The following is a 26567-nucleotide window of genomic DNA, read 5'->3' as shown; positions in this document are numbered from 1 at the left end:
AAGTGCACTACATTCTTATTTTAAAAGGTTGCCTGTTTTAAATTATTTCTGTTTAGTTGCATCCCTTTTGACAAGTTACTATTAAAGCAGTACAGATTAGCTTTATCCTACCATCTCTATCCTGCATTCAACCCTGCTGCCTCCATGCCTGCCCCACATAAAACCCACCTGGAAACACTCAAGGAGCACCTGAGCAGCACCTCATTGTGCCTTTGGCAGGGTACCCCACTCCCCAGCACAGGCAAAAGTTTTCTAAGCAACATGAACAAGTCAAATACTCTGAACTGCAAATTCAAATTAAGTGACATTATTCTCTTAATTAAGTTGCAGATAACTTAAATTTATTTTTTTCCAAAAGTTATTTACAGATTTACAAGTATTTGTGTGGTATTTTACAAAAAGTTACATCAGGTCATTTTAAAAACATTTTGCTTTACAAAAGCTACATAAGCAACTACATTGAGGTGTTAAAAAGAATAGCTATGTTAGCTTTTAGGATATTCACTAAATCCCTATCCTCAGAGACAAAGCCAATCTAAACAAAGTGCAAGGACACTAAAAGACCTGTTGGCAGTCTCCCTTTTGCTGTTAGCAGTGCCACTCCAAGCCCATCCATAGCTGAAGGAACTATGGGGCTGGGAATTCTGGAGCATGGAGGCTCCAGGAGCCCATGCCGGAAGTGGCTAAAGGGAGGAGGGTGCACTGCAGTGAGGGCAATTTATTCAAAGGATATTATTTCTATTTGCCTACAGGAAGAACAAGGATTTTATGTTCCAGCAAAAGTTACCATCAGTGACAAGACTGGTTAAACTCAGAAGGGCTCAAAAGTGCTCTGGGAAAAAAAATGAAGTTTAGGAACCAACTCTGAAAGTTTAAGAAAGATGGTGACAAAGTAAGGAAGAAGCTTCCTGTCCAACACACAAGGGATGTGATTCCCAGTGTTTAATCCCAGTCATTCTAGGTGGTTTCTAGAGCTATGCAGTGACTACACGTACAAGCTTGAGAGCATGACTTGCATGAAAATAATGCACAGGCTTGTTCAAGGTTACAGACAATGTCAGACAAGAGTCTGTGGTGAACAGCTCTCTTTCAGTGGAAACACAGATATATCAAATTAATAGTTCATGTGAAAAAATCTTTCAGTAAAACACACTTTCCTTCAGCAAGTGCCCCAAGGCACTGTTTGTTCCCTGGCTAACCAAAGCTCCCCTTAGACCTGGGACTGCACACAGCAGCTGCCAGTGCAAAATTCTTGGATGTATCAAATCCTGCTAATGAGGAACAAGTAAACAAATACACGGGATTTGGCAATAACATCTCAGACCACTACATTAATTGCCATACTTTTTTCCAGTACAATTTAAAACCAGCTACTGCTTGGTTTTGCTTCACAACAGCCTATCACAGGCACACTCTGTAACAGAATTAGGTTGGACTTGTGGCACATTAGCTTGTAAGAGTATCACCTTTCTCCAGATCATCTTAACTAAAATACTCATCCAATACACATTAACACTGGGTGTCCTGTAGAAGCTGCCCTGCTTCCTACCAAAAAAGCTGCTGAGCCATTTGGTAGACCCATCTGGTTTGGTTTTTTTTTCTTTTTAGATGTGCATTTTGGGTCCCACTATCTCCATTTGTTTAAACAGGAAGCAGAGAAGTAACTCATCCACAGTACCTTGGAAGTGCAACTCTACACTGCTTACCTGAAGGTCTGGAAATACTGCTGTACATTCTGTAGTTGGTGCTGTGGTTTTTACAGAATGAGCTAAACACCAGAATGAATAAACATCTTATGGCACGGTGGAAGAGCACCTCTGTATAAGTATTGCATGGCAAGAATCACAGACTCGGACAGGCTTTGGTGAAGAGGGCAGAGGCAGTTCATTGTCAGAACAGGCATTGCAGAAGATCTCCCCACAGTTCCTACAGTGATGCTAAATCAGGGGCAGAAGATCAAAAATTTACAATGGAAAAGTACTTGGTCATTGGATCCCAACAAACAATACACACAGAGAAATCCAAGCTGTAAATTCCTTTCACTTCTTGGGTCTGAGCAAGCAGTCAGTTTGCAAAAGATAATTTATCTACATTCCAAACTATGATGCAATCCCACATAAGTGATGTTTGTCTAGGATTGCACCACAGATACATGGTCTTTCTAGACATTTAAATATATATATATATGTTCTTTGAAGATTTCATTCAAACCCTGGATTAAGAATGTAGTCTGCTATAGAAAAACACAGCATGAGCAAGCAATGATGTCTGAAACAGTGGATGCTTCTGTCAGGTAGCTAAATGAGATTTAACATAAGAAGACAAAGAAAACTTCCTGCACCTATTAATAAAGCATGGAAATTAATGTCATATTTTATTTTGAAATGACAATAAACTCATGTTTTCTTACTGTAGCATATTAAAAAAGCCATTAAAATACTCCTACACACGTCAAATTCTAACAGTGCCAGAGCTGATAAGAGTTTGAGATAATAATTCCACAATGTAGTTAAGTAATTTTTAACTAAGTTGCTTTGTGGAACTTCACCATGACACCGTTTCTTTTGAAATTAGGGCCCAGCTGCATTGTATGTATGAAAGGACTAGAAAAATACCTCAAAAATAACTCAGCATTCGCCTAAGCATCGACATCTCATGCCACACCTCAAAGATAATTAATAATTACATCATACTTGTAATAATAATTACGTAATACTTGTAAATAGGTTGGGAGAAATCTTGTTAAAGTTTTACCTTCCTTTTAGAAAGTGAAAACTCCTTTTCACACAGCTTGCAATGAGTGGCCTCTTTGTCCTTCAACCAAACCTGGCCCTGGAGACAAAATTATCATAATTATACATACGTGGTGAAGTTAAACTTTGGGCTCCAGAGGACAAGACAAATCAAGAGCAGAACATTCACTGCCTGAATGCTCAGTGCCCAGGGACCAGGGTAATATCACACAGACTCTAAAGCAGCACAGCCTGCTCCAAAACACTGCAAAACCTTGGGGGACAAGACAAAGCATAGGTGCAGAGAGAACATGCTCCAGGTGGTGAAACTGGGCAATGAAGAGCAGAAAGGCATCCAAGCCTCAGAGTGAAGCTGATGTCCCTGAGCATCACATAGGAACAGTCCTCAAGATGCACGGATGCAAAAAACAAAAACAAAAACAAAAACAAAACAAAACAAAACAAAACAAAAAAAAAAAAAAAAAAAAAAAAAAAAAAAAAAAAAAAAAAAACAGAAGAGTGTCGAGGATTGTAAATTTCCTTCTGTTTAAACCACTTAATAAACCCAGAAGTCTGCTCGACCATTTCAGACACCCTTTACCAGGACTGCAGCAATATGTCAGGTGACACACCAGATGATCAAACATGTGCAGACAAATTCTCTGCTCTCAAGTGCTCCCTGCTGTCTTTAAGAAAGTCCCAAACCTGCTGACATTACACATATTTGATCAGCTTTGATGATACAAGTTAACTTATTTCCTTGGATGATCAAATATTTATTGATCATTGAGAAGTACTTGGCAGTTTAAGCTCAGTTGGCCACACATTTTGTTCCAGATACACTCTGTAAATTACAGAAGGGCCAGAAGTGCAAGGAAAGGGCCAAAATGCACAGCTGTGCATCAAACAAGGAAAATCAAAAGCAAATGGATTTTTTCCAGGGGGTTACAGGGAGTTTGTGGTTCTCTCCCACTGGAGGAGATCATACAATGAGTCTCCCTGGAGCAGCTGCTGTTAGAGAGAAGTCTTCTCATGCTTATGAAAGATTTCAAGAAGAACAGTTTAAAAAAAAATGTTTATTTTCTCAAAATGCTACTGACCTGCAATGCCTTGTTTGCTTCTTTTATATCTTCTATTTTCAGCTTTGATCTAGAGAATAAGATAATGCTACTTCAAACTTCTACATGGTCAGTTACGTTTTAACAACTTAAAAATCTGGTTTAGGTACTTAAAAAATTTTAAGCCAAGTCCTTTGAACCAAAGTACAAGACCACGTTATGTCCTTTTGGAGGAAGCAGCCACCCCACAGCCATCCAGTGCCAACCCACTGAGAACTGACTCACAGGAGACACACACAAAGTTATTCTACAGGGCATCAAAGCCACATAAATCACACCAAAACTACTGAGAAGACAGAGATCATTAAATGAAGCCTCAACAGCACGTGACAATAAGGAGGGTGCTGCTGGCCAGGTGCCCCTTCTATCCTCTGCAGACCAGGCAGCTGTGCTGCTTCTGCTTGGGCTGGAGCTCCTCTGCTTCCCAGGGGCTGAGTTTGGGATCTGTGCTGATCACAGGCTGAGAACACGGAGATGTTGCTGTTATTGCTGAGCAGTTCACACAGAGCCAAGGCCTCTCCTGCTCCCATAGGGCCATACTGGGGAGGAGACTGGGGGTGATGGAACTGAGGGGACACAGCCAGGACAGAGCACAAAGGGACATTCCAGACCAAGGACATCATGTTCAGTATAGAAAGTGGAGGAAAGAAGGAAGGGGGACATTTGGAGTGATGGAGTTTTGCCTTCCCAAGGCACCATTCCATGGGATGGGGCCCTGCTCTCCTGGGGGTGGTTGAATACCTGCCCAACCATGGGCAGAATTAATTCCTTCTTGTGCTTTGCTTCCATGTGTGGCTTTTCTTTTCCTTCTTAATCTGTCTTTATCTCAACCCTTAATGAGTTTTCCAATTTTCACCTCTCCAATTCTCTCCCTGATCCCAGTGGTGGGGCAGTGAGTGAGCAGTTGTGTGGGAAGAGCAGCACTGCCCTGCTGCAGCCAGAGTTGTTACCTTCTCCTTGAGGCTCCTCTGGGAATGCCACACCTGGCAAACCAGACAACTGCTCCCACGGCAAAACAAAGCCTAATGCCTTTCAAACCAGGATTTGCTGTTCACAGCATTGTCATTGACCCAGGAGCTCACAGCCACCCCACCAGCCAAAAATAAAAATTAACAGGCCTAACCTAACTAGATACACTGACTTTTGGTAACTGGTTAGTCATCAAAATAACAATAATATTGTCATATACTGTCTAATATTCGTTAACATTGTCCCACTATTTTTCTTAATTCAAGTGTATATGACAAAAATAATATGTCTAAGTCATCATGAATAATGAAATTACTCGCTCAGCTTGGATGCCAGTTCCTGAAGAGCAGCTTCTTGGTCCTCACATACGCTTTTCAGTTGCTTGTTCTTCTCCTGAAGTTTAAGGAACTCCTTAAGACAAAACAAACAAAACAAAATGAAACCAGATGATTCTCAGATTGTGTTTTCTCTACTGCCTAGAAAGCTGCTCCTACTGAAGCTGATGTTACTGAGAAAGCCAATTAATTGAGTGATCTCTCACACTGGTAAGGTTCTAAACACAATCTGAACAGCAACTGCTCAAGATTAAACTCTTAGATGCCAAGAGATAAAGAAACATTTCTGCTTCTGTAGCCCACTCCAGGAAGAAAATAAATCTGATTGACTGGAGAGTCCAGGAGCATTGGGGAGCCATGGGCCAGCCCACAGTGAGAAGACAGAGCCCTCAACACAACTGAGAAGGGAAAACAAGGATTTCATTTTTCCTTATCCAAAGTACAGAGTTCTGATCTGAGGACTAAATAGGGAGTAAAAAGCCCATTTTTTTCCTCACTCTATTTGTGAGAATACGTTAATGTCATTTTTCTTATCTATTTGCAGAAATTCTTTAAAATACAATGTCCAAGTCCATAACTAACTTTGCAGTCAATTTCTAAATTACTAGTCAAAATCTGCTGCAGAATTTACTTTCTTAAGGTTAACTATTTCTTGGGTCTCTGTTCTCAGATGAGATACAATCTCCTTTTCCTTTTGAAGATCATCCTCTAGGGTTTGCCGCCACTCTTTTTCTATCTTCAAATCTGTTTCCAGCTGAAGCCTAGAACAGGGAAAACAAAACAAAAATCACTGTGCACAAGAGTATCACTTTTGAAAACAAAACTGAGTTTATTTCTGGGTGCAACAGACTATTATCATAATAAACTATTAACTTACATGTTTTCTAAAACAGAAATAATATGTCAATATAATGATATTTTAGGTATCAATGTAATAAACAAAGCACTGTCACTTAAAAAATGCTTTCCAATGTAAGTTTATTTAAAGGACCAGGCATATGACATAATTTTGAAGAGCTGACCTTTGAAATAAATGAGTAAGAGAAGACTAACCACAAAACTCTGAAGTATTTTTAAAATATGCATAAGGCAAAGCCCCTTAACTTTATACAGCTTGTTTCTAAAATAAACCAAACCAACCAGCCACAGTGTGATGCAGACAATCATTGCAGGTATCTCTCATACCATAGTATCAGTTATTTAATTTTACACCCTTAGATGTGAATCTTCTGTTTTAGACTAAGGTTTATGGCATTTTGAACAGAACTGAAGATCAAGGAGGAAGGACTTTAAATTACTATTTTTCTTGAGCTTTCTACACAGCTGAGGTTTAGCACAAAGAGGGATGTAGATTCTATTGGTTTATCTGAACTTCATTTAAAATAATTAGGGCTACTCTGATAGAAGACTCCATTCTAGCTGGAATTTTACTCTTGGTTTCATGGCAGAGTTGGTGTTTAGAATGGTAGGGAGAAACCAAAGGGTGGAAGCACACTGTTCAACCTTCTATATCTAAACTGTGCCAACACAGGAAAAGAGGAAAAAAAAAATCTGAGAGTATTCATGCAAGGTCTTTTGATGGGAAACCTACGTCCACATTAATTTTCCTGTTTTCAAACCAAACCCACTTTTAAAGGAAAGACTTACATTTTGGGACACTACCTCAGCATCTGGCTGGAAAAGAAGTGAACATGACCTGGAGGTTTCAGAATTGCAGAATTCTAAGGCTGGGGTCTGAACTGTTCTTTTGCCCAAATCTGCAGAGGTGACTGTGGTAGTAAAGTGAACATTTGTCACGACAGTTGAACAAGTGGATTGACATTCAGAATTTTGAGAGAAGCAGGGGAGGGCTAATAACTGGATTGGAAATCACTAATTTTTTAAGCCCCAATCTTTGTGCCAAAGATTTACTTCAATAACTGATGTTTTATTTTCCCCAAAGAGGGAAATCTGTCCTTACAGGGAGCTTCTAACATTACACACTGATTTAAATTAGTACTGAAGGATGTAACAGGAGAAAGAATAGAGGGTTGGCTTTTACATTAGCTTTTAACTTTTATCACTTTTCACTTTTTATTTCCTGTGCAGTGGTAGCTAAAGCACTTCTACTTCATCCTTAAGCTGGATCAAACTATTGTTGTGCCATTTCTGTTTAAGTCTACACTACTCCATACTTGAGGGCTTTGTTAAAAGTGTGTTTAACCACTACTCCACTATGTGTTTTCTCCCACTTGGAATAATTTCCTCCTGAATTAAGCTGGCACTTTTAGCCAAGAAATGATGCTGTTCTTCCCCTTCCTTTCAAGCTGTATGTCATTTTAGAGGTACTAAAGCCAGCTTGGCTTTCTTGGAATGACATATCTTCTGCTTTGCCAGTACCTGACATGAAGATTTTTAGTATTTACATTCTGCTCAACAGAATGTAAATTTAACAACAAGTAGCCTGAATTAGTACAGAGGACATATTGCAATGTAGAATGTTTACTGCCATGCATTTTTCCAAACAGGAAAGAAATACTCACAGCTGTTTCTCCTTCTGGGAGAATTCGTTCTGCAGGCTTTCAGATTTATTCACATATTCCTGTTTAAGTTTCTCATCCTCAGCCTCAGCGTCCATTTGAGCCTTCTCTGCTTGCTGCAATCTGGTGTAATTCAAATCAACTTTGGGTAAAACTGAAGCTAGAACTAGGGTGTAGAGGGTGAAGAAGACAAATAAAAGAAAAATGGGGAAATAGAAACATTTCTAAATAAAAACAAAGTTTGGGGAAAACTCACAAACTCAAACGAGAAATCCATACAATGCCTAGAGAACTTAGCTCCTGGGTTTGCATACAGTAAGAGAGTAATCACTGTAAGTAATAATTGTTTTATTTTATGCTCATGAATAACAAGTGCCAAAGCATGATACATATTTTAGAATCAAAGCATTTAAGTTGATGCTTTTCTTTTTTCCTTTAGCATACGCTCATGTTATTTCTGAAGCTCTTTTTACCCCCAAGTAATCTGTGTAAAAGTACTTGGCTTGCACTAATCACCCATGAAGACAGGGCAGAGCATGTTGTGCAAAAGCAGCTCAAAACAATTGAGGCAGAAGGTTGCATACAGAGCACTGCACTCAGACAGCAAAAAACTTGACTAGCCTAATACAACAAAATACACCCTGACAGATCCCACTACATTTATAGAACTACTTCAGCTACATCATAACTCATTTAAATAGTCTGTATTAAAAATAATGCATTCTTACAATGGATCAAAAAGCTCCATACTATACAAAAATCAAAATGATGAACTGGGAAATCAAGGGATTGTTATTTGATTTAATCTTTTCTTTCTGAATTCCAGGTTTGTTTAGCTGACACTCCCCTTGGAATGCATCAGTTCACTGTGGTTCCTCTCTGGTGGATGTATTGTAACAAAAGTAAATGTACTAGAAGGAGACTTGTGCTATATCATGGTTACACCTGTCTGGAGAATACAAGAGCCTGTAAAATCCCAGTAAATGGCCCCACCTGATGCACCATAAGTGTCTCAAGGGCCTCTCAGGTAAGTGGTGGGAGAAATCAGTGAAATGGTTGATTTCTCACTGCCCAGCAGCTCACTGAACACAGAGCGACTCCCAACTCCCAGAGTCAGCTGAAAAGAAGATGTGTCAGCAATATGTCTGCATTTGTGCTTCTGCTGATGAAGTTGCACCAGAGGGAGTTTCCAAAAGCTGCTGGTAAACAAATGAACAAGGCTGGAATTAAACCACCTTATCAAGGGTGCATTATCTCACTCAACTATCCCAGGGGCTTGAAGAATGCTGCCAGTCACATTGGCACAATGGTAGTGCACAAAGGGCCAAGCCATGGGAAGAAGAATATTGGGAAAAAGTAGGTCCCTCCCTCAGCTGACTGAAGCCACACAAGAAAGACATCAACACCAAAAGCACGTTAAACCCTTCCCTGAATCGCAAAATCAACTGCAGAGTTGTTTCCATAAGCAAGGCAGAAAGGGAACTTGCTACCCAAAAGCTGCAGCATCATCCCCAGCCCAGCAGCAGGGCTGGCTGCACTGCTGAAATTCAGGTAGATGCTGAGCTGGCTGCAGTTTGCAGCTGGATTTGGCATTCAGATGATACTGGAGCAGATATTTGTTTGCATAGATGACTGTGAGGTGGATAAGACTCCCATTTCTGCGCTGGTCTTCATGTTGTTCTATGCAGTGTTTCTGGTTTGGGTTTTCTTTGAAGATGAAAGATATTTATTTTTATTTTTCAGTAGCCAGCTCATGTTAAAGGTTCTTTCTGCCTGCGAACCAAGGAATAAGCTAGTGCATAACCATGCAGTAGAAACTCTTTCTGTATTATTGCATCCTGTCCCCACTTTTTAAACACATCTCCTTCTGCTGCAAAACTCTAAGATCATTTTCCCAGCCAATTTCCACTAGAAACTTCAGAGCAAACATCAGTGAATGTATTAAGGGCAGTCAGCAGCCTAAACTCTTCCTTCTGCAGTGCAGGCAAGCAGCAGCTCCCAGCAGAAACAGGAGCTGTAAAGGCTGCCTAATGATGGCTGGAGGGAGGGAGGGAGAAGGGTTTGGGCACAACACCCACATGGGTGTTGATCTCAGTGCAGACCCAGGCAGGCAGGATCCTCAGCTGACAAACTGGTTAGGCAGGTTCAGGATCCGGGCCCTAATTGTAAATCCTGGTCACTGCTCCACCTCGAAGTACAGCTGTGCTAGGCAGGAGTCACAGCTCTAGAATTTGCTGGAGCACTCTGGCTCTGTCTGGAGTCCCTCACAAATCAGGCTCCAAACACATTTCCACTCTATGAGAGTATTTTACCCCCCCATGACATCAGGGAGGTGGAGCTGTGCTGTAGCTGTGGGATGCCCAAAGGCTGCCAATCCCTCACTGCACACACAGAACACGGATGGGGACACCACCCTCTTCTCTTACATCCATCCTTCTGAGAGCTCAGCTCCCTCCCTCCAACTCCTCAAGAAAACAGTGTTAGTTACAACCACAAAACCCAACAGAGAGCATGCTTTGGGGATAAATACAGCCTAAAAGTGAAAGGAATAAGCAGGGGAGAAGGGAAGTATTAGCCAGAAAGGCTACTTTTTAAATCTCTTAGTACCAAAGAACCGGAAAATCACTGCTTAGAAACAAGTGTCATAAAAATGTACAGTCAAAGTAAAGATATCTAACCTCTTAAAATAAAATTTGACAATGAAGTGATTCAATAGCATTAGAAAACTAGCTTACATTTGCGTAATATAAGTGCAGTAATTTACTTTTTTTTTTCTTTTTTTTTTTTTTTTAGGAGGGGTAAAGTGAGATCGGAGATGATGTTCTTTCAGAAAACAAACCAGAACCCAGCTACGATCAGTTACAGTGCAGGATTTCTAGTACCACTTTCAAGTTTTAATTGGAAAATGCTGTAGTCCTATTTTATCAGCAATTATTATCAGCAATAACATAAGAGATCTGTAGGAGCTTTCAGAATGATATATCCTTGACAAGTTTGTACTGGTGCTGAGCCTCATTGCTGGCACATTTGACGAATGACATTGCAATAGTCCTAGTTTGAGTTAAGAGATCTTTGTCACTTCATGAATGCAGTGGACAAAAATCAAAGACAGATGAAGGCAGCAAAACAGTAAAAACAAAAATTGGGATAAAAGAAAAAAAAGAAAAAGAAAAAAGAGGAAAAAAGGATGTCAATAAAAGAATATTCATGTCACTAATTTTTTTAATACATAAGCATGTTTGTCATAATCAGATTTAAATGAAAAAAACGACATGTCAAACACCAACATGACAGGGCTTATGGATATGTTAAATTTTACAATTAGAAAGATCAATGTTGCATATAAGGCCATTAAATTAAAATATGTGAATCACATCTTAATATTATGTAGTACATGCAGTCTAACCGTAATGTAAATTTATATTCTGGAATTTCAGTCTTTCACTTTTCAACCTTTCAGCATGAAAACTCTTAAAGTCATTGAAATAATGACACTTCCAAAATAATGGACAACAATTATAGCAGCTTCAGCAAACAACCAGTGATCCTTGAAGGCATTAATGTTTATATTAAGCATATGCTTAAGTATAAGCCAGACTAATGCTTCAGTTTCTATTGCATTTCATTCAGGTGGGGAAAAAAAAGTAGGCAATAAGGAATCAGAATTCTGCAACAAGTGAAAGAGCAGCTTTTGATATCAGCATAAAAACCTAGGACCAGAAGAAAGATGGTAGAGGAAGAAAACTGCAAGATTAAGTCTGTATTTAAAGTGAGTGTGTTTGTCAAACAAAAAAAAAAACCAGTCCAAACAGCAAAGCACTAATTAGAAATTTCAGGAAGGTTTGGTTTAAATGTTCCAGTTGAAAATTACGTTTCAATGGCAACTGTAGGAATGCAGTCAGGGGGTGGAGTTGTGAATGAAGAGAAATAAAGATGGGGCTGTACCTTTGTTCTAGTTGTTTCATAGTTGCATTAATTTGATTGGTCTTATCCTCCAATCGACTAATTATTTCATTCTTTTCTTTCATAGCATCTTCAGAAACCTGTATTACAAAAGAGGTTAAAACTGAAATTGGTTTTAATAATTGCACCATTACTTTGTAGGGGCTTTTTCTTCAGTATCTAAAGGGGCAAATGGTAAAAATGGCTTCAAGTTTTGATTCTCTTTAAGGATTGCCTTCTAAAAATCCTTGAGGACAGTATGTAAAATCCTTTGCCTAGAAAATTTGTAGTTTTATACTTTGCAAGTATAGATACTATTTAATATTTAATAAGTATAAATGCTCCCCTTTGATTTCCTTCCTTAGTTAATCACTTTAGAAGTCAACTTAAATTCATTGACCAAGAAGCCCATGAGAACCTTACCAGTGAAGAGCAAAGAGTTTATTCCAGAAAAATGACCAAGTTTCTCCTACAAATCAACCCCCCCAGGATCCTAACACTGGAGAACATTCTATCTCATGATCTTTCTCTCCAGCTCTATTTATAGTCCCCATCCTCTGATCCATTTGCAGATGGGAAAGTAGAATCCTTTTTCCATCACTTCAATTATCGCTCCACAGCATACTAACTTTTTTCCCTCGTTCTGCCACAGATTTGAATTTTTTGTTTCCAGTGCTTGCTTTCATAATTTATTCCCTAAATCAAATTCATGTTTTGCATAAATAGTTCACTAGTATTTGGTCATTTGTTAACTGCATTTGGGTCCCTGAGATCCGTAATCTTGCAAAAAAGGCATTTCATTGTCAAGAGATTTTCTTAATTTGTTATAATAGATTTTTAAAAAGAACCCTAAACTGTAATTAGCTTTTTCCATTTAATATATTCTAGTCTTCCTTTCCCTACTTTGGAAGGTCAGGGCTTCTCTTCAACTCCTCACTATATGCCTACATTCTTCTGGATTTTTTATACAACACAGGCCAAAAAAGTGTCCTTGGTACAGGACACTATTACTCTCTCTATTTCACATAGGATATTATTAGGCCATGATCTTCTCCTCATGCTCTTTTCTTCCCTAAATGCAGCAAGTGACTGCCTTAAGAACTTCTTTGTATGAAACCATGATTGCATAGGTAATGTTCCAAAATGTCAAGCTGACCTCAGAAACACAAGGAAACCAAAACTGCAGGCAACAGAGGCATTCAACTGACCAGAATGGCAATAATGCATTTCTCTCTCTGTGATCCTTGCAGTAGTTTAACAGCAGAATGTCCCTTTACCTGCAGCTTTTGGTACATTTCCATGTTAATTGCTTTAACTTCATCAAGCTGCTGCCGAAGGCCAATGAGGGTGTCCTGCTTCTCATGGATATCCTTCTCCAGCAACTTCATGGCAAGCTCTATCTCATGTTTCATGCTAACTTGAACCACAAGCTCATTCTCCATATCCTATAAAACACAAGCACAATAAAACACAAAGGATTTAAATAATTATGGGATCAGTTTTTTCTGTTTTAAAACTCTAACAGAGCTGCAGCACCACCTATTTTGCCACTTCAGAAATTCTGCCCCTCTACCTTTGCAAATTATCCATTAATGTTACACTCATACACTGACTGACCAATAGGGTTTTTTAACTTTGGAAGAAGGTAACTCACATTATAAGAAATTATCCTGCCAATGTTGTACAGAGTTACCTTAGTACTGATTACAAAGTACAAAAAAAGAACCAAAGTATTTGTATTTTCATAGGAAAGATTTAGCATAGATAGAGAGCATACAGTATTGCTAAAAGCTTACCTAAAAATTTACCAAAGAAATATATGGTTGTTTTTTTACTGTTCTTCAGCCATATTACTATGGAAATACTGATGCTCTGTAAAAATTCCCCTTATATTACAGGCAGTTATAGGAAAAGGGAGTACAAGTGACCTTGCCCCACATTAACAGCTGTATTAATTACCCAATACAGCCTCACCCCTGATGAGTCAAAGCTATATCCAATAAAGGTATGTGTGATAAAAGGGAGTGGGTTAGCTGGGGAGGGATTATCATGAAGGATCACGAATGGAAAAAGAATGAAGAAGGATCCTGGGGAGAGAGAATCACTGCTGTGAGGTCAGTCTGGGGCTGCAGTTAGAGCCTGCTGTTGGAATCTGCAGTCACAGTCTATCTGGGTAAAAGCCTGCAGTCACAGTCTGCACACTGATCTCTGCAGTCAATAGTTCAGCAGGAAATAACCAGCAGTCAGAGGCTGCAAGGGAAACCCACAGCAGGGGCTTGCTGCAGGCAGAGTTAGTGGATAGTTGGAGTCAGGACGGCTGAGCTGTCAAGAGGAATAAACCAGGACCCTTTTCATGCTGTGATAAACAACAAGTCTGTGTCTCGGCTCATTTCTACCCTCTAACAAGAGGGGTGCTGCAACAGGCAGGCAGAGAAAAGGCTCCTGAAGTAAATGAAATCTCTGAAGTCAACAGAAGTAGCAGTATTCCTGCAGTGAGGGCTGTGCAGAAGTGCCAGGGAGGGCTCACCTGCCGCAGCTGGGCCTCCTCCCGGAGCTGCCTGCGAGCCTCAGTGTACATCTCATCCAAGCCCTGCCTTGAGTGCTTGTAGGTCTGAAGCTCTGCTTCCACATCCACTTTAGTTGCCTACAAAGATACAGAGGTTCTGTCTTTACTCAACATATGTTCTGCAGCTAAATGGCATAAATTTAACGTTTGTGGGGAATATGAAGAAAAACCTACAAAGGCACCCTCCAAGCACAGGACAAACATGGAAAGAGCTGATTCTGCTCTGGGGCCATTGGTTTGATAATGAGAACTGAGTAAAAGCAGCAAAATGAACATCAGCACTGCAGTACTGTCCCCCTTTGGTGTCACTTGAATACACTACACTTACATATGCTTGTAAAACAATCTAGTGTCCCAGAATTTTAATTTACTTATGCCATTTAGAAAGTTCCACAGATTTAATAAGTCCTTTCCCTCATAAAAGTTTTTTCAGATTTGGACAAGTTAAGCTTACTTGAAGTTGAGATGTACAAATTTTTGAACAAAAATTAATCACATATTACAGTATTAAAAGTGGTAAAACTAACATACCTCTAGATGATGTTGTGTTTTCATTAAAATCAGAGTATTTTCACTCCTTAATTGATGGTTTTCTTCCTGAAGTTTAATTATATTGTTTTTTGCTATCGCTAACTGAAAATAAACAAATTAAAAAAAAAAAAAAAAAAAAAAAAAAAAAAAAAGCACTGTGACCAGTTTTGCAAGTAGAAATAAAGAAAAACATGTTCTGATTAAGGCAAGACCAAGACATTCTCTGCTCTAGTCTCCCTGTCTGCCAAACAAAAGAGGATTAGCTGTTTTTAAAGAAAGCATAAAGCTCCTGCTTTTAACAATGAGTCACTTTCATTACACAGCAGCAGCATGTTCAGGATATTTGACTGTTTCATGACTGGCTTAGAGCTTGCTTTCTTTTCATTGCTCCGTTATGACTTAAAGATTACATTGTAACTCAATTCTCTTTCCTCGTCCTCAACTTTTTCTTTCCACTTGGCTTCAAGTTTATCCTGTTTACATTTTCTTTTTTGGGTCTCTTCATATATCATATGGAGCAGCTTATATAAGAAAGCTTCCCCTACATGAAAAACAAACATCCTTACAAAAGATGACACTTTAAAACTGGGCCCTACAGTATATAGCTTAATGTCAGAATTACAAGCCAAAGGATCAAAATACATGGACAGTTTGGTTTATAAAAGAACCAGAATATTCTGAGAATCAACACTCAGAAAAAAATGTTTTCACTCTGTCTGGATACTTTATTCCCAGGGTGAGCTAGCTGTCTCTTCAGCAGCTGAATTGAGAGTTTTCAATTTTCCACTTCATTAACTAAAACAGGTGTTCTCTCTTATAAAGATAAAAATATTGGAAAGTAGTCAAGCATCAAAGATAACCAGAAATATAAGCTATAAACACAAACCCAGAGGCAGACAAGTCTAAAAGCTGTATATCAGCATCCAGTAAACAAGAAAGAAACAATCCTTTGGCTCAAGCTGAGAACTGGAACAGAAATTGCTTGGTGAACTACTTTCTGTGTCTTGGTAGCAACTGGTGTCATCCATTCTAGACTAGTCATCTGCACAAATCAGACTGACAGCTGGCATTAAGAAAGGATTCTCTTCTCGTTTTGTCCAAAGTTGGCAATTGCAATGTTCTGCAGAATTAATGTACTGATGCTAGAGGCTACCTGGCAAGCTGACTTCAAATCCCTGCAGCTGCTGCCCCTCTTCTTTAGCCCAAAATAAAGGTATCTTGAATATATTATACAGAACTTAAACTTATATTAATAAAGTAATATATTATACAGAACTTCTATGGCTTAAAATAATGTAAGTATATTTAGAAAAACAGTCTTTCAGAGAAAACAATATGCTACAAATTACTTCAAAATAAAAGTACCTCTTCAATAAGTTTAGTGTTTGATTTCTCCAGTGAGTCAACTCTTGCATGTAGACTGCTAACTGTGCTACTGAAAAGCAGAAAGAAACAATGCTATTCAAGATTACATCAAAACTCATTCAACCAAGCTCAAAAGCTTTAATGCCAGGTACAGTGATTAATGGTTAAGAGCTATGAGGTCTGTTCCCATTGTTGGAGGTTTTCCTAAATATAGGAAAATGATTCCCCTTTGTTCAACATCTATATACTTTTTTCCAGTTCCCAATGTCACCTCTGTCACTTAAACTCCTGGTTGGCTCTAACTTCTCATGCACTCTCCCTTTCCTTTATCCTCACAACTATATTGCATCCAAAAGATAAATGAGTTCCCCCCTATAAAACAAAACCATTCTCCATATTCTCTTACTCCAAAATACATTTCTTTTATAAAATCATTTGTTTCTCTGCATTTTTTTGAGATTTGTCCTCAGGCTCTTTCTTTCTTGATGCTTCTTGACTTCATTTGGGAGTCTCGCTAGAATTTTATTGCCTTTTATTACTTTGTTGCTTTTTATAGTATCAAACTACATCCAGGCATTTTCCACAACCTGATTGCCTATTTCTGCATGAAGCACCTTTTGTTTTTAGGCTGCACTTCACACACAGCGCAACAGAAAACTTATTCTGTAACACCATTTACTTTTTTACATATTTCTCTATGGTGTCCTCAGAAGTTGCCAGTTCATTAGGAACAGCAGGGCAGAGAGATTAATGCATTTTAGGATGCCTAAACACAAACAGCTGAACAGAAATAAAATAGGAGAGCTGATCTGGCAGGAAATTCTATGCATAAACCGGTGTGCAAGAACACACAGAGGCTCACCTGGATAATGACATAACACAAACACCACTGCATTTAACTGTGGTAGCTCCTTTGTCCTCCTTTACTTTCATTTTGCTCATATTTGATGTGCTCAGCTTTTCCGTGCCATTGAAGGTTTCTGTTCAGTGACCATTTCAGAGCAGAGTATCCTACTCCAAGAGGAGCCTTATAGTAACCAATGATCCAGATTACCAAATTTTAAAAGGTGATTGCATTTCAAAAAGGATCTAGATCAGCTTCCTACAGATTCTACAGAAGTTCTTTCTGGCTTTGTTGTTTGGTTTAGGTGTGTTGGGGTTTTTTAGCTCCTCAGACTGTTTAATTTTGTACAATATTCCTCAGAGAATTTAAATCACTGTTCTTCTATTTACACAGTAATAAACATAGTGGTGGACTAGGTTTGTTCCATCCAGCAAAGTAAGAGGAAAATGCTGCTTCCCTGAAAATTGTTTCAATGGGAACCACAACCTACCACATGTGAGTAGATTCTAGCAAGCAATGAGCTTATTCAGATTCAGTCCTAGGCACTAAAGCCACAAACTAATATACTCTGAAAGGCAAAGAAATAAAAACATGAGGATTCACCAGAACATTCAAAATCACTTTTGCCAAGCTGTTAAATAGAACACCATCAGAATGCAGAGCAAGCTTTTCATTCCTGTGAAGTTACGAACAATGAGGACCTTCATCACTTTGGCCTGTTGGTTTTGTGTTTCTTTGAAGAATAAAGGTTTTGACTGTCCAAAAGCATGAAAACTGACACTTCCTGAGTCTCTCCAGAAGAGTGTCTTTTCCTACTTCACTAAATATTCAGTCTAAATGGAGAATTTGCAACTCTTTCTCTGAAGTTCTCTCACAAAGTTGTGGTACAAAAGGGATCTACCTGTAAGCCTGGCCTGACGCCCACACTCCAAAGTAATACTTACTTCAGTTGCCTGTTTAGTTCCTCAACATAATTCTTTTGGTCCAAGATTGCAGCAATCTGTACATTTCTAAAGCAAGCACAAAATAAAATTGACTTTATCAAAATGATGTATTAAACTATGGACTGAAAATATACATATTTACCTTATGCAAATGTCCATCTCAACTGTGTTTTTAAAAAGAAAGGAAGCAACTTCATCTCACACTCATGAAGGCAACATACACTGTGTGTTGTGATATCAGTGAGACACAAAAAATTCCAATGCTTTAACTGCAAAGAGTTTGTCTACACGAAATATACACAGTCTGGGAAGGATAAGGATGTTTATTTATTCTGCCATAACTCTGTTTCTTTGAATCTCTGACTAAATCTCAAGCTGAGGGCTTAAAGGCCTGCAGGTTCCTTTTCCCTGCCACCTGGCAAGCCTCCACTACTTGGAGGCACTAGGTGATACTGCTGAGGTTTGCTTCAGACTGCAAATCTTCCAGCTAATAACACAGAACAACACACTGAGGCATTTTTCTCAGGATCAGAAAATTTCACCTTTGGGGAGCTTGACTTATTTCTAAAAGAACAGGCCCCACCAAGAAATGGTCTGTTAACACGCAAAATAGGAGGTATTTTGTGAGGACATACCTTTCTTTACCCCCAATGTCATCATCACTCTTCAAATACACAGAGAAATCGATCACCCCAACCTAGGGGAAAGCAAAGGTACAGTTTCATATTGTACAAATAATTACTGTTGACATTTACAGTCCTGTATTTATGTAATTGATAAAATCTCAGTTACAGTATTTCGGAGATTTATCCAGTTTCAGCCAGAAGCTGGGAAACCTGAACTATAACACTTTAAAGAAGATTTTACTAAGTTTAATATTTATTTAGTTTATACAGTGCTTGCTCTCCTGTCAGGACCCTATTTGGTCTTCCTATGTCTTTTCTAAAAAGTCTCTTCTTCAACAACTCTTTAAAAACATGTTTTTCTTATTAAAGCAAAATACCATCTCTCATAAATAAGGTAAAATGTTCTATCGATAACAGTTACTTTATTTCAATTCCCTCCAGTTGCATGAACACATTTCACCACTGAGTAGCATTTTTTTTAACGTATCAAAACTCTGTTCCTGGCTGTGACTTCCATCAAGGTTCAGAAGTTTGCCTTTTTGCTCAATAAAACCTGCTGCTTCCCTGAGAAGGTGCCCTCTTTATACTACTCTTCACAAACAGAATTATTCAGGACATTTTACAAATGTCAGATTTGGACACACTGCAATCAGAATCTCATCTGCACAGATACTACTACCCTCTCAAACTGAGTGTTCTCTCTGATGCAGCAAGGCCATCCAGTGACAGCAGAGCTGTAGCTAGCAACAGACTTTCTGGTCTATAATACACATCTTTAATTCTCAACACTAAGAGCAAGCTGGTAAGTTTTCTGAAATACAGGCCTCTCAATGTTAAATCCTCTTTTACACGAGATCAGTGCCTGAAACACACTAAACAGTAACTAGAACAAACAACAGAGGACAAGTTAACCATGTGATTCAAAAGCACACACCCCAAATTAGCTGTAACTTCTCTTTCCTAGAGGAACTGTTTTTTCACCAAATATATGAATACAGTAATAACTACTTAAGCTACAATGATTTTTTCCACAAAGAAGCTGAAAAAACCCAGTCAGGGCTGCACAGTCTACATTTATTTACAAATACCTGTGCAGCTGCCTTTAAACAGAATCTGTTAATAATTTCTTGGAAAAGGTCAGGGTTAAAAGTCAAAGCCCATTCAAAACAGGAAGAATTCCAAGTCTTGCTTTGCAAAATCAAAGTACTCACCCTCTTCGGAGGTCATAAGAGAGTGTTTTTTTCAGGATCCTGTATCGTTCCTATGATGTTCCAGAACCACAATAAATGAACCAAGCAGGGTAAACTGATCATGGAACTATACTTGTCCCACAGAGGGAAAGGATGGGTCACACAAGTCACATGGAAAGAACTCTGCCTCACTACTCCTATTTGAGGACAAAGCACAAACCTGCACCCTTGCACTCTGACCATTATCTTCATTTAAAGGGCTGACCCCACTGATAATAAGGTTAAGGCCCCAGAGATCCAGGGGCTGGATCATCACACCCTGAACAGTTTCTAGCAGGATTTCTAACAAGTCACCACCCCAAAGTAAGAAAATTCACAAAGAAAAGAACAGAAAACTCTCATGGATTGCATGTACATTCCTTTACCTGGATGGACTTACTTGTGAATCCAGGTCTTCTCCCTTCACACACAGGTTGGCATCAATCACATTCAGCCCAACCAAGAGCCCAACAATAACTGCTCCTTCTTCCTCCATCATTAGTGCATGATACTCATAAAACTCACTGTGTTGAAGGAGAAAATTGCATCTTACTGGTATATTCATTATATATACATCCAATAAATTAATCATAAGTGGCATACACATCTAAATTTTCACCTATTGTAGCCTTACTACTGCATCCTTAAAGATGAACTGGGCCTGCCCATACTCTCACTTATAAATATTTAAAAATTCAAAGTGCATGGTTTGTCCCAGAGGCTATTAAAAACAAGGATACTGCCTTAGGCTCTAGATGGCTGGGACACTGTGGGGAGGGTGACAAGATTTACTTTGACTGTAGAAAAAAACAAACAAACAAACCCAGAAAAGGCTCTTCCCTAGGCCTGCTAATAGCCAGTTTTGAAGAGGACACTGCAACAAAAGGAGTCAGACAACTCTTAAGTTGTTAAAGCAATGCAACAGAAGAATGGCAAAAGAATTGCCTTTTGTGAAAAAATGCCTGGAATTTAGTGACGACATGCTTGAAACTCAAGGGCCCAAGGAAGAGATTAAATGGATAAATGAGAAACATAAAGGGCTGAAATGCTAAAAAGGTTATTAAAATGTAAATAATACACGAAACAGAATATGAGCACTTTCTTCCCCTTGCACTTTAAAAATTTTAGCTTCTATGCAACAAACTGTCTTCTGACTGGAAAAGTCCATAGCTGCTGAACACCAATGACATCCTGACACACCACTGTTAACTAGGCACAAAGTCAGTCTTAAAAATATGTATAGCTTACAAAACTGAAATTAAGAAGTATCTTTCTCCATTTGTGCTTTAATTACTCCATCAGACAGGAGAAGCTATACTAGAAGAGAGTAATGCCAGTGTCAGAAGTGTGAAAGCAAAGTCCAAAGCAAGAACCCTCCTGCCAATGGCAGATCAGTGGTAGGGATTAAGTCACCTCCTCTCCAGTGCTTATTCTGAACACTGGGGGAATGCGGGATTATTTTTTAGGAGACTAAATCACGAAAAATAAATTGCAGCCAAAATCTAAGGAGCTGTTTACCTGAGGAGGTCTCTCTGAATGATTAAACAGCGAAGATAATCGGCCATTTTCTTCTGCATCAGTGCCAAGCGCAGCCAGGCCCGGGCCCGGCCCAGCGGTGTTCTGAAACAAGGGGCACCCAGACAAACAGTCCCAATTAATAACATACTGATTAAATCATGGGCTTTCACACCTTATCACTCTACTGGTGGAGCAATTGATGTTTCTGAAGGGGTGTTTTGAACTATGAGTTGAGCACCACCACATGGAAAGCCACAATGTTTAGGCCTTGACTCCAAGCCTTGGGGTAACAGGAAGGTTTTCAAGTCAACTGAGCTTGGGAGCAGACCCTGGAAAAACAGGAGTATAGAATGCAAAAGAGCCTGATAATCTTGATAAAGTCCTGTTTCCTGCTGAAGTAAAAGGTCTGCAACAGTTGAGAATCCTTTCTGCAATTTGTTTATTAAGAGTTGAAGGGAACTGCAAGAAAATGAACCAAGTGCCCACAACAAGCCACCACGGCAGCTTCCCTTCCCAATTCTACTCTCTGGCTCTACCCAACACTTACTCAGTCCCACCTTTAATTGTGTACAAATTCAGTGCTATCTTAGGAAGACAATGCAGAAAGAGATGAAGACACCTGTAACTGGCTAACACTAATATCCAGCAAATTACTTCTGGATCTTTAGAACTTCCTCTTCCAGTGCTTGTACAGTTACAAGTGATAAGCACATAAATGAAAAAGAAAAGCCCCTCGCAAGCTGTGTTAGAACAACAGTAACACACTTCAAAGGTTATTACTTCCTCTGGCCTGCCACAAGAGTAAATAATAATTTACATGCCTATGTGCTTTAGATAAGGTCTAAAGCTGTAAATTAGAACCCTTATGCTGCCATACACCAATCTGTGTAACCAAGCCCTTTTGCAATTTCGTGTATGGTCAATTATAAAGCTAAATACAAAAGCAGAGTTCAGTGGAATGGGAGGAGAATAAATTCACAGCTGAGTAGGCCTCTGCAGGCAAGAACCTCAAAAGCTGCCTAATTCTTTCCTCTTCGGCATGTCACCCTTTGGTTTGATACAGCCTTTGCTGACTGCACTTGTTAATGTTTGCTGCAGTTCTAGACTGCAGAGTGCCTGATATACAACCTGCTCCTTTTTGCATTGCTGTTATCCACCTTCCATTCACCTGCGCTCTCCCCCAACATCATGTGCTGGCTCTTCACAGGCTTGATTAATGCCAAATGAAATCATGAGACACCTGCAGATTCTCAATCAAGTCCTTTATTTTCCTGCTGCATTTTACCAATACTACTTACTTAAGGCCAGGCAAATCTCTGACACTTGCTGCTATTTCCTCAGCTTCTGGATATAATTTCTCCACAAGTTCCAGAGGACCCCAGATGGTTTTATTGTAACTTAGAAAGGATTTTCTCACTATGAAAAGAAAAATCAAGTAACTGAATTAATTTAAATTACTGCAGTAGCTTCCTTCATAATATCTGGTGTGTGAAAGGGTTAACTGCTGAGTCCAGAGTTCAAGACAACTCTTAACTGAGATACTGGGCAGCTCACAGTACCAAAGCCAACTCCCAAATTACTTTGTTGTGAATATAAAATTGCTAGAAAAAATTAATATAAGAAGGATGTCTAGCTAAAAATATACACTAAATACATACATGCAGTTGGTAAACACTGGACCACTTAGAACAAATGCTGCACAAAAGGATGAGTTGGTAAATGTGGAAATATATGTGGTGAAGAATTAATAATTACACTATTAATTTTAAAAGGTGACCATTTACATATTTTTCTCAATTCTTTAGACAACATTACACATTTTTTTAATCTACTTCCAGAAAGAAAGGAAGAAAAATGGCATGTTTGGGATGAGAAATATGCAGCTAGACTAATTTCCACACCTTTCAGGCCATGCTTCAGGCAGTGCTCCATGACAACAAAAAACTGCTGCAAAGGTGGGTAGTCAGAATCCAGAGTGCGCCCAAAGCTCAAGGCTGATTCAATGAGTCCTTTGATGCTCAGTTTAGCCATGTTCAATAAATTTGCTCTTTCTACAGCTGTAGGGTCCTTTACAGCTAAGACAACAGAGAAAAAAAAAAAAGTTATGGTTCAAGTTTTAGGATTGACACAAAGAAATAAAGTGCTTCACATCCACCTTGCTCAAACCTTAGCCTAATGAACTCAACAGGACAAATTCAGTAGGTGCTATAAAGCACCACAACATAGAAAAGCATCCAATCCAAAACATATTCTGAGTGTTTTAACAGGTGATTGAAAACCTGAGGCTGGGACTGGCAGTCCTTGGTACCGTGTTGTCTCAGCAGCAGCCAAGTGACTGCAGTTGAACACAGCACTTCTGCTGCACTCCCAAATCTGCTGCATGGCTGCAACCAGTGCCCCTCCCATGGTATCAAAGCAGCCTTAACATTAATTTATGGGTTTATTTGGTGTATTATAGCCTACCTATAGAAGCAGACATCATACTTTTTATGTATAATCACTTTCCACTGTAGCTTTAATTGCACAGTGACACAAACACATGCCTTCCTTCTTAGGCTGTACAGAGTCTGCCACTAAACCAGGAGCATTTTCTGGGAAATGCTACATACTAAAAAGTCAGTTTCTCATCTAGCCACAAAGTATTTTCTACACAGAAAATCTTAAGAATTAAAGGTTTTGCTTTAACATCAAGTTTTTGGTAAACATTACAAAGTATACACTGCAAAAATACATTTGAGGATTAAATCTAGTCAGAAAAAAATCCATAGCTTTTTACAATCATCTTAGTCTGACAGAATGGACAAGGTTCCTCTTCTCAGAACTCCTGCTACTGAGAACAGAGTGCTCAGGAAATTCTTAAGCTCATTTTCATTTATAATGAAGTAATTCAAACATTCAGGCCAGACCCTATTTTCTCAGAGACAAAACAAGCCTCTGTTTATTCACTATCATCAAAGTAACCTGGAAAGAAACAAAAGACTTGATTTACTGTTTAATTAAATCCAACAAGTGAAGTAAAAAATGAAACTTTTTTTTCAAGACATTGAGACACAGGTGTCAAAATATCTAAAGACTTGGGTCTGAGAAAAAAAAAAAAAGCCCATTCCTTTGCAAAACTGAGCAATGGTATAGAACTGTATCTGCACATCAGAAAGCACAAAGAATGCAAATCATCATAACAGATGGATATTTTCTCAGTTCCTCAATGAAATTACTTGTCTCATTTCCTGCAGACTTCAAGTATTTAGGGACTGGTTATTAGAGACCCTGAAAACTACTTTCTAATATTCTGATTCCCTAGTTTGCTGCCAAATACCCAACTACCCTACTGCCACTAAACATTACCTATCTCTGCTTTCTAGGAAAAATAACTGAGACTGTACCTGCCACAGCCTTAAAAACTGCTTTTACAGTTCCCCAGAACTTCAACAGAAAAGCCCAGAAGACATCAGAAAACAATCAGATAATGAGAGACAGGGCCCTGGCAAAACTGTACCCAGTGAGCAGCCACAGCTCACTACTTTATCTCTTCCTTCCTTCCTGCCCAGCTGCTGGGGACTGAGCAGCCCCGCCAGGAGCAGCACCAGCACAGCGTCCCTGCCTGGGACAGGTGGAGCCTTGCAGCAACAGCAGCCTTTGCTGGCAAAGCAGACATCCTGCTTTTTTATTAGCTTTGCTACTGGCAGTATTAAATACAAGAGTTACTGCACAAAACGCCTGGATCAATGCAGACTTCAAGTGGATATCTCTTCCTTGCTACATATCTTGTCTATTTCCCCAAAGGCATCGTAAAAATTCCTTTGTCAGGTGACCTCATTTTGACTTCTGGAGCTGATCTTCCTCAGCCAGACTTCCATGGCTGCTGTCCTTTTACTTATCAGCCCTCTTGCCTGTTCTTTCTGAGGCGAAATGCATTTCAGGTCTGTTTTAAAGTGTGGACTACCTATATGTTTATCTCCACCTGCTTCTTAGAAAAATAAATTACTGAATTTTTTTTTTAATTTAAAATCAAGATTTAGAATTTAACATCGTGTGTGAAATCCTAAATCGCAGCTGCTGCTCGGGGGCGGTGTGGGGTGTTACAGACGGCGGAACAAGCTCTGCAGGGCTCCTCTCCCCGAAGCAGCAGCCGCCGACCGGGCCCTCTGCGGTGACACCGCTGCCGCCGGCATCACCGGCTCTGGGCGGCGAGGCGAGGCCCGTGAGGCCACATCGCTCCGCGGCAGGACGGGGGGGCCGAGCCCCGTGTGCGGCGGCCGGTGCCGGGGTGCGGGAGCCGTCCCTGCGGCAGCGATGGCCTCTCCCGCAGCCCGCAGCGCTCCGCCCGGCGCGGCCCCGCCCGCGCTGCGGGCCCCGCTCCGCCGCCTCCCGCCGCGGGGCCGCTCCCCGCCCGCGCCCCTCGGCCCCGGCCCCGCGTTCCCCCGCGGCCCCCGCCCACCCCGGCCCCGCTCCCGGCGCCGCAGCCCCGCTCACCCATGGCTGGAGAGGAGGAGCCGCCGCCGCAGCCGCTCCCTGCGGGCCCGCGGCTCCTCCCGCCCCTCCGCCCGCGCCGCGCGGCGCCCCCGGCGGTAGGAGGACCCGCCCCCGGCCCTGTCGCGACAGGCCCCGGGCCCATCGCCACAGTCCCGCGCCCCCGGCCCGGCCCCATCGCCCTATGGCCACAGCCCCGCGCCCCCGGCCCCATGGCCCTGCCGCGACAGCCCCCGGCCCCACTGCCCGCATAGAGAGCAGCAGCGGCCACAGGGGCAGCCTCGGGCACAGGAGCTTTGCGCAAATCAGGTAGCACAAACTTGAGACTTCTCTACCCTTCTCTCGTAACGTAAAGCTTCAATCCCTGCTCTTTATTCCAAATAATAATTCTGTAGCATTGGATAACATGTATCAAAATAAATGATATTATTCTAGAAAAATCTCTGAGTTCAGTATCTTCAAAGGTAACATGCTGGGAGTCAAAACTGGTATTTAAAAAAAAAATAAGGTTTTGGGGTTTAATTTTTAAAAGCCCTAGAATGTGAATCTGGCATGAAAAGAACCAAAACACACTGAGCTCTTTATCACCATGCATGTTTGTCACACCCAGATGGGATCTCAGTTGATGCTGTGTCCTAAGCACTACAATATGCTTTGCTTAATAATTATTCTTTCCTATCACCTTTTTGAGCTACGTTAACCAGCAACTTGTAAAATAAAAAGGTGTTCTTTACCTCGCCCAGCTTCAGAGACTGCAAAAAACAGCACGAAGGGTGTCACTGCCTGGGTCTGCAAGGAAGGACCAAAGGACAAAGGCAACACAGGGACAGAACACAGCCCTTGGTGACAGGGACACTTC

The 26567-nt window shown here is 40.2% G+C and overlaps 1 protein-coding gene across 3 annotated transcripts; it reads right to left on the bottom strand.

The window, feature by feature from the left end:
• Nucleotides 1-158: 158 nt before the first annotated feature.
• On the bottom strand, nt 159-25775 carry RUFY2 (RUN and FYVE domain containing 2). 3 transcript variants are annotated; one of them, XM_083866824.1, is made up of 18 exons: nt 25712-25775; nt 23140-23313; nt 22537-22654; nt 21239-21340; nt 20121-20244; nt 18501-18562; nt 17866-17931; nt 16078-16144; nt 14713-14814; nt 14143-14259; nt 12893-13060; nt 11619-11716; nt 7677-7796; nt 5786-5915; nt 5136-5230; nt 3833-3881; nt 2755-2832; nt 159-1937 (listed from the first exon to the last, which is right to left on the bottom strand). In XM_083866824.1, exons 1-18 carry the CDS (start codon nt 25713-25715, stop codon nt 1794-1796), a joined length of 1818 nt encoding a protein of 605 aa, XP_083722950.1. In that variant the 5' UTR covers nt 25716-25775; the 3' UTR covers nt 159-1793. The 3 variants fall into 3 exon arrangements, with proteins under 3 accessions (XP_083722950.1, XP_083722949.1, XP_083722951.1); XM_083866823.1 differs by having other exon boundaries at nt 162-1937; nt 16078-16147; XM_083866825.1 differs by lacking the exons at nt 159-1937; nt 2755-2832; nt 3833-3881; ... (1 more) ...; nt 5786-5915; nt 7677-7796 and adding an exon at nt 7854-10751 and having other exon boundaries at nt 16078-16147.
• Nucleotides 25776-26567: the final 792 nt, after the last annotated feature.

Source organism: Zosterops lateralis, assembly GCF_965231275.1.
Source record: "Zosterops lateralis genome assembly, chromosome: 8".
NCBI lineage: Eukaryota > Metazoa > Chordata > Aves > Passeriformes > Zosteropidae > Zosterops > Zosterops lateralis.
The sequence above is the reverse complement of the archived record's forward strand: the minus strand, read 5'-3'. Positions and strand labels throughout refer to the sequence as shown.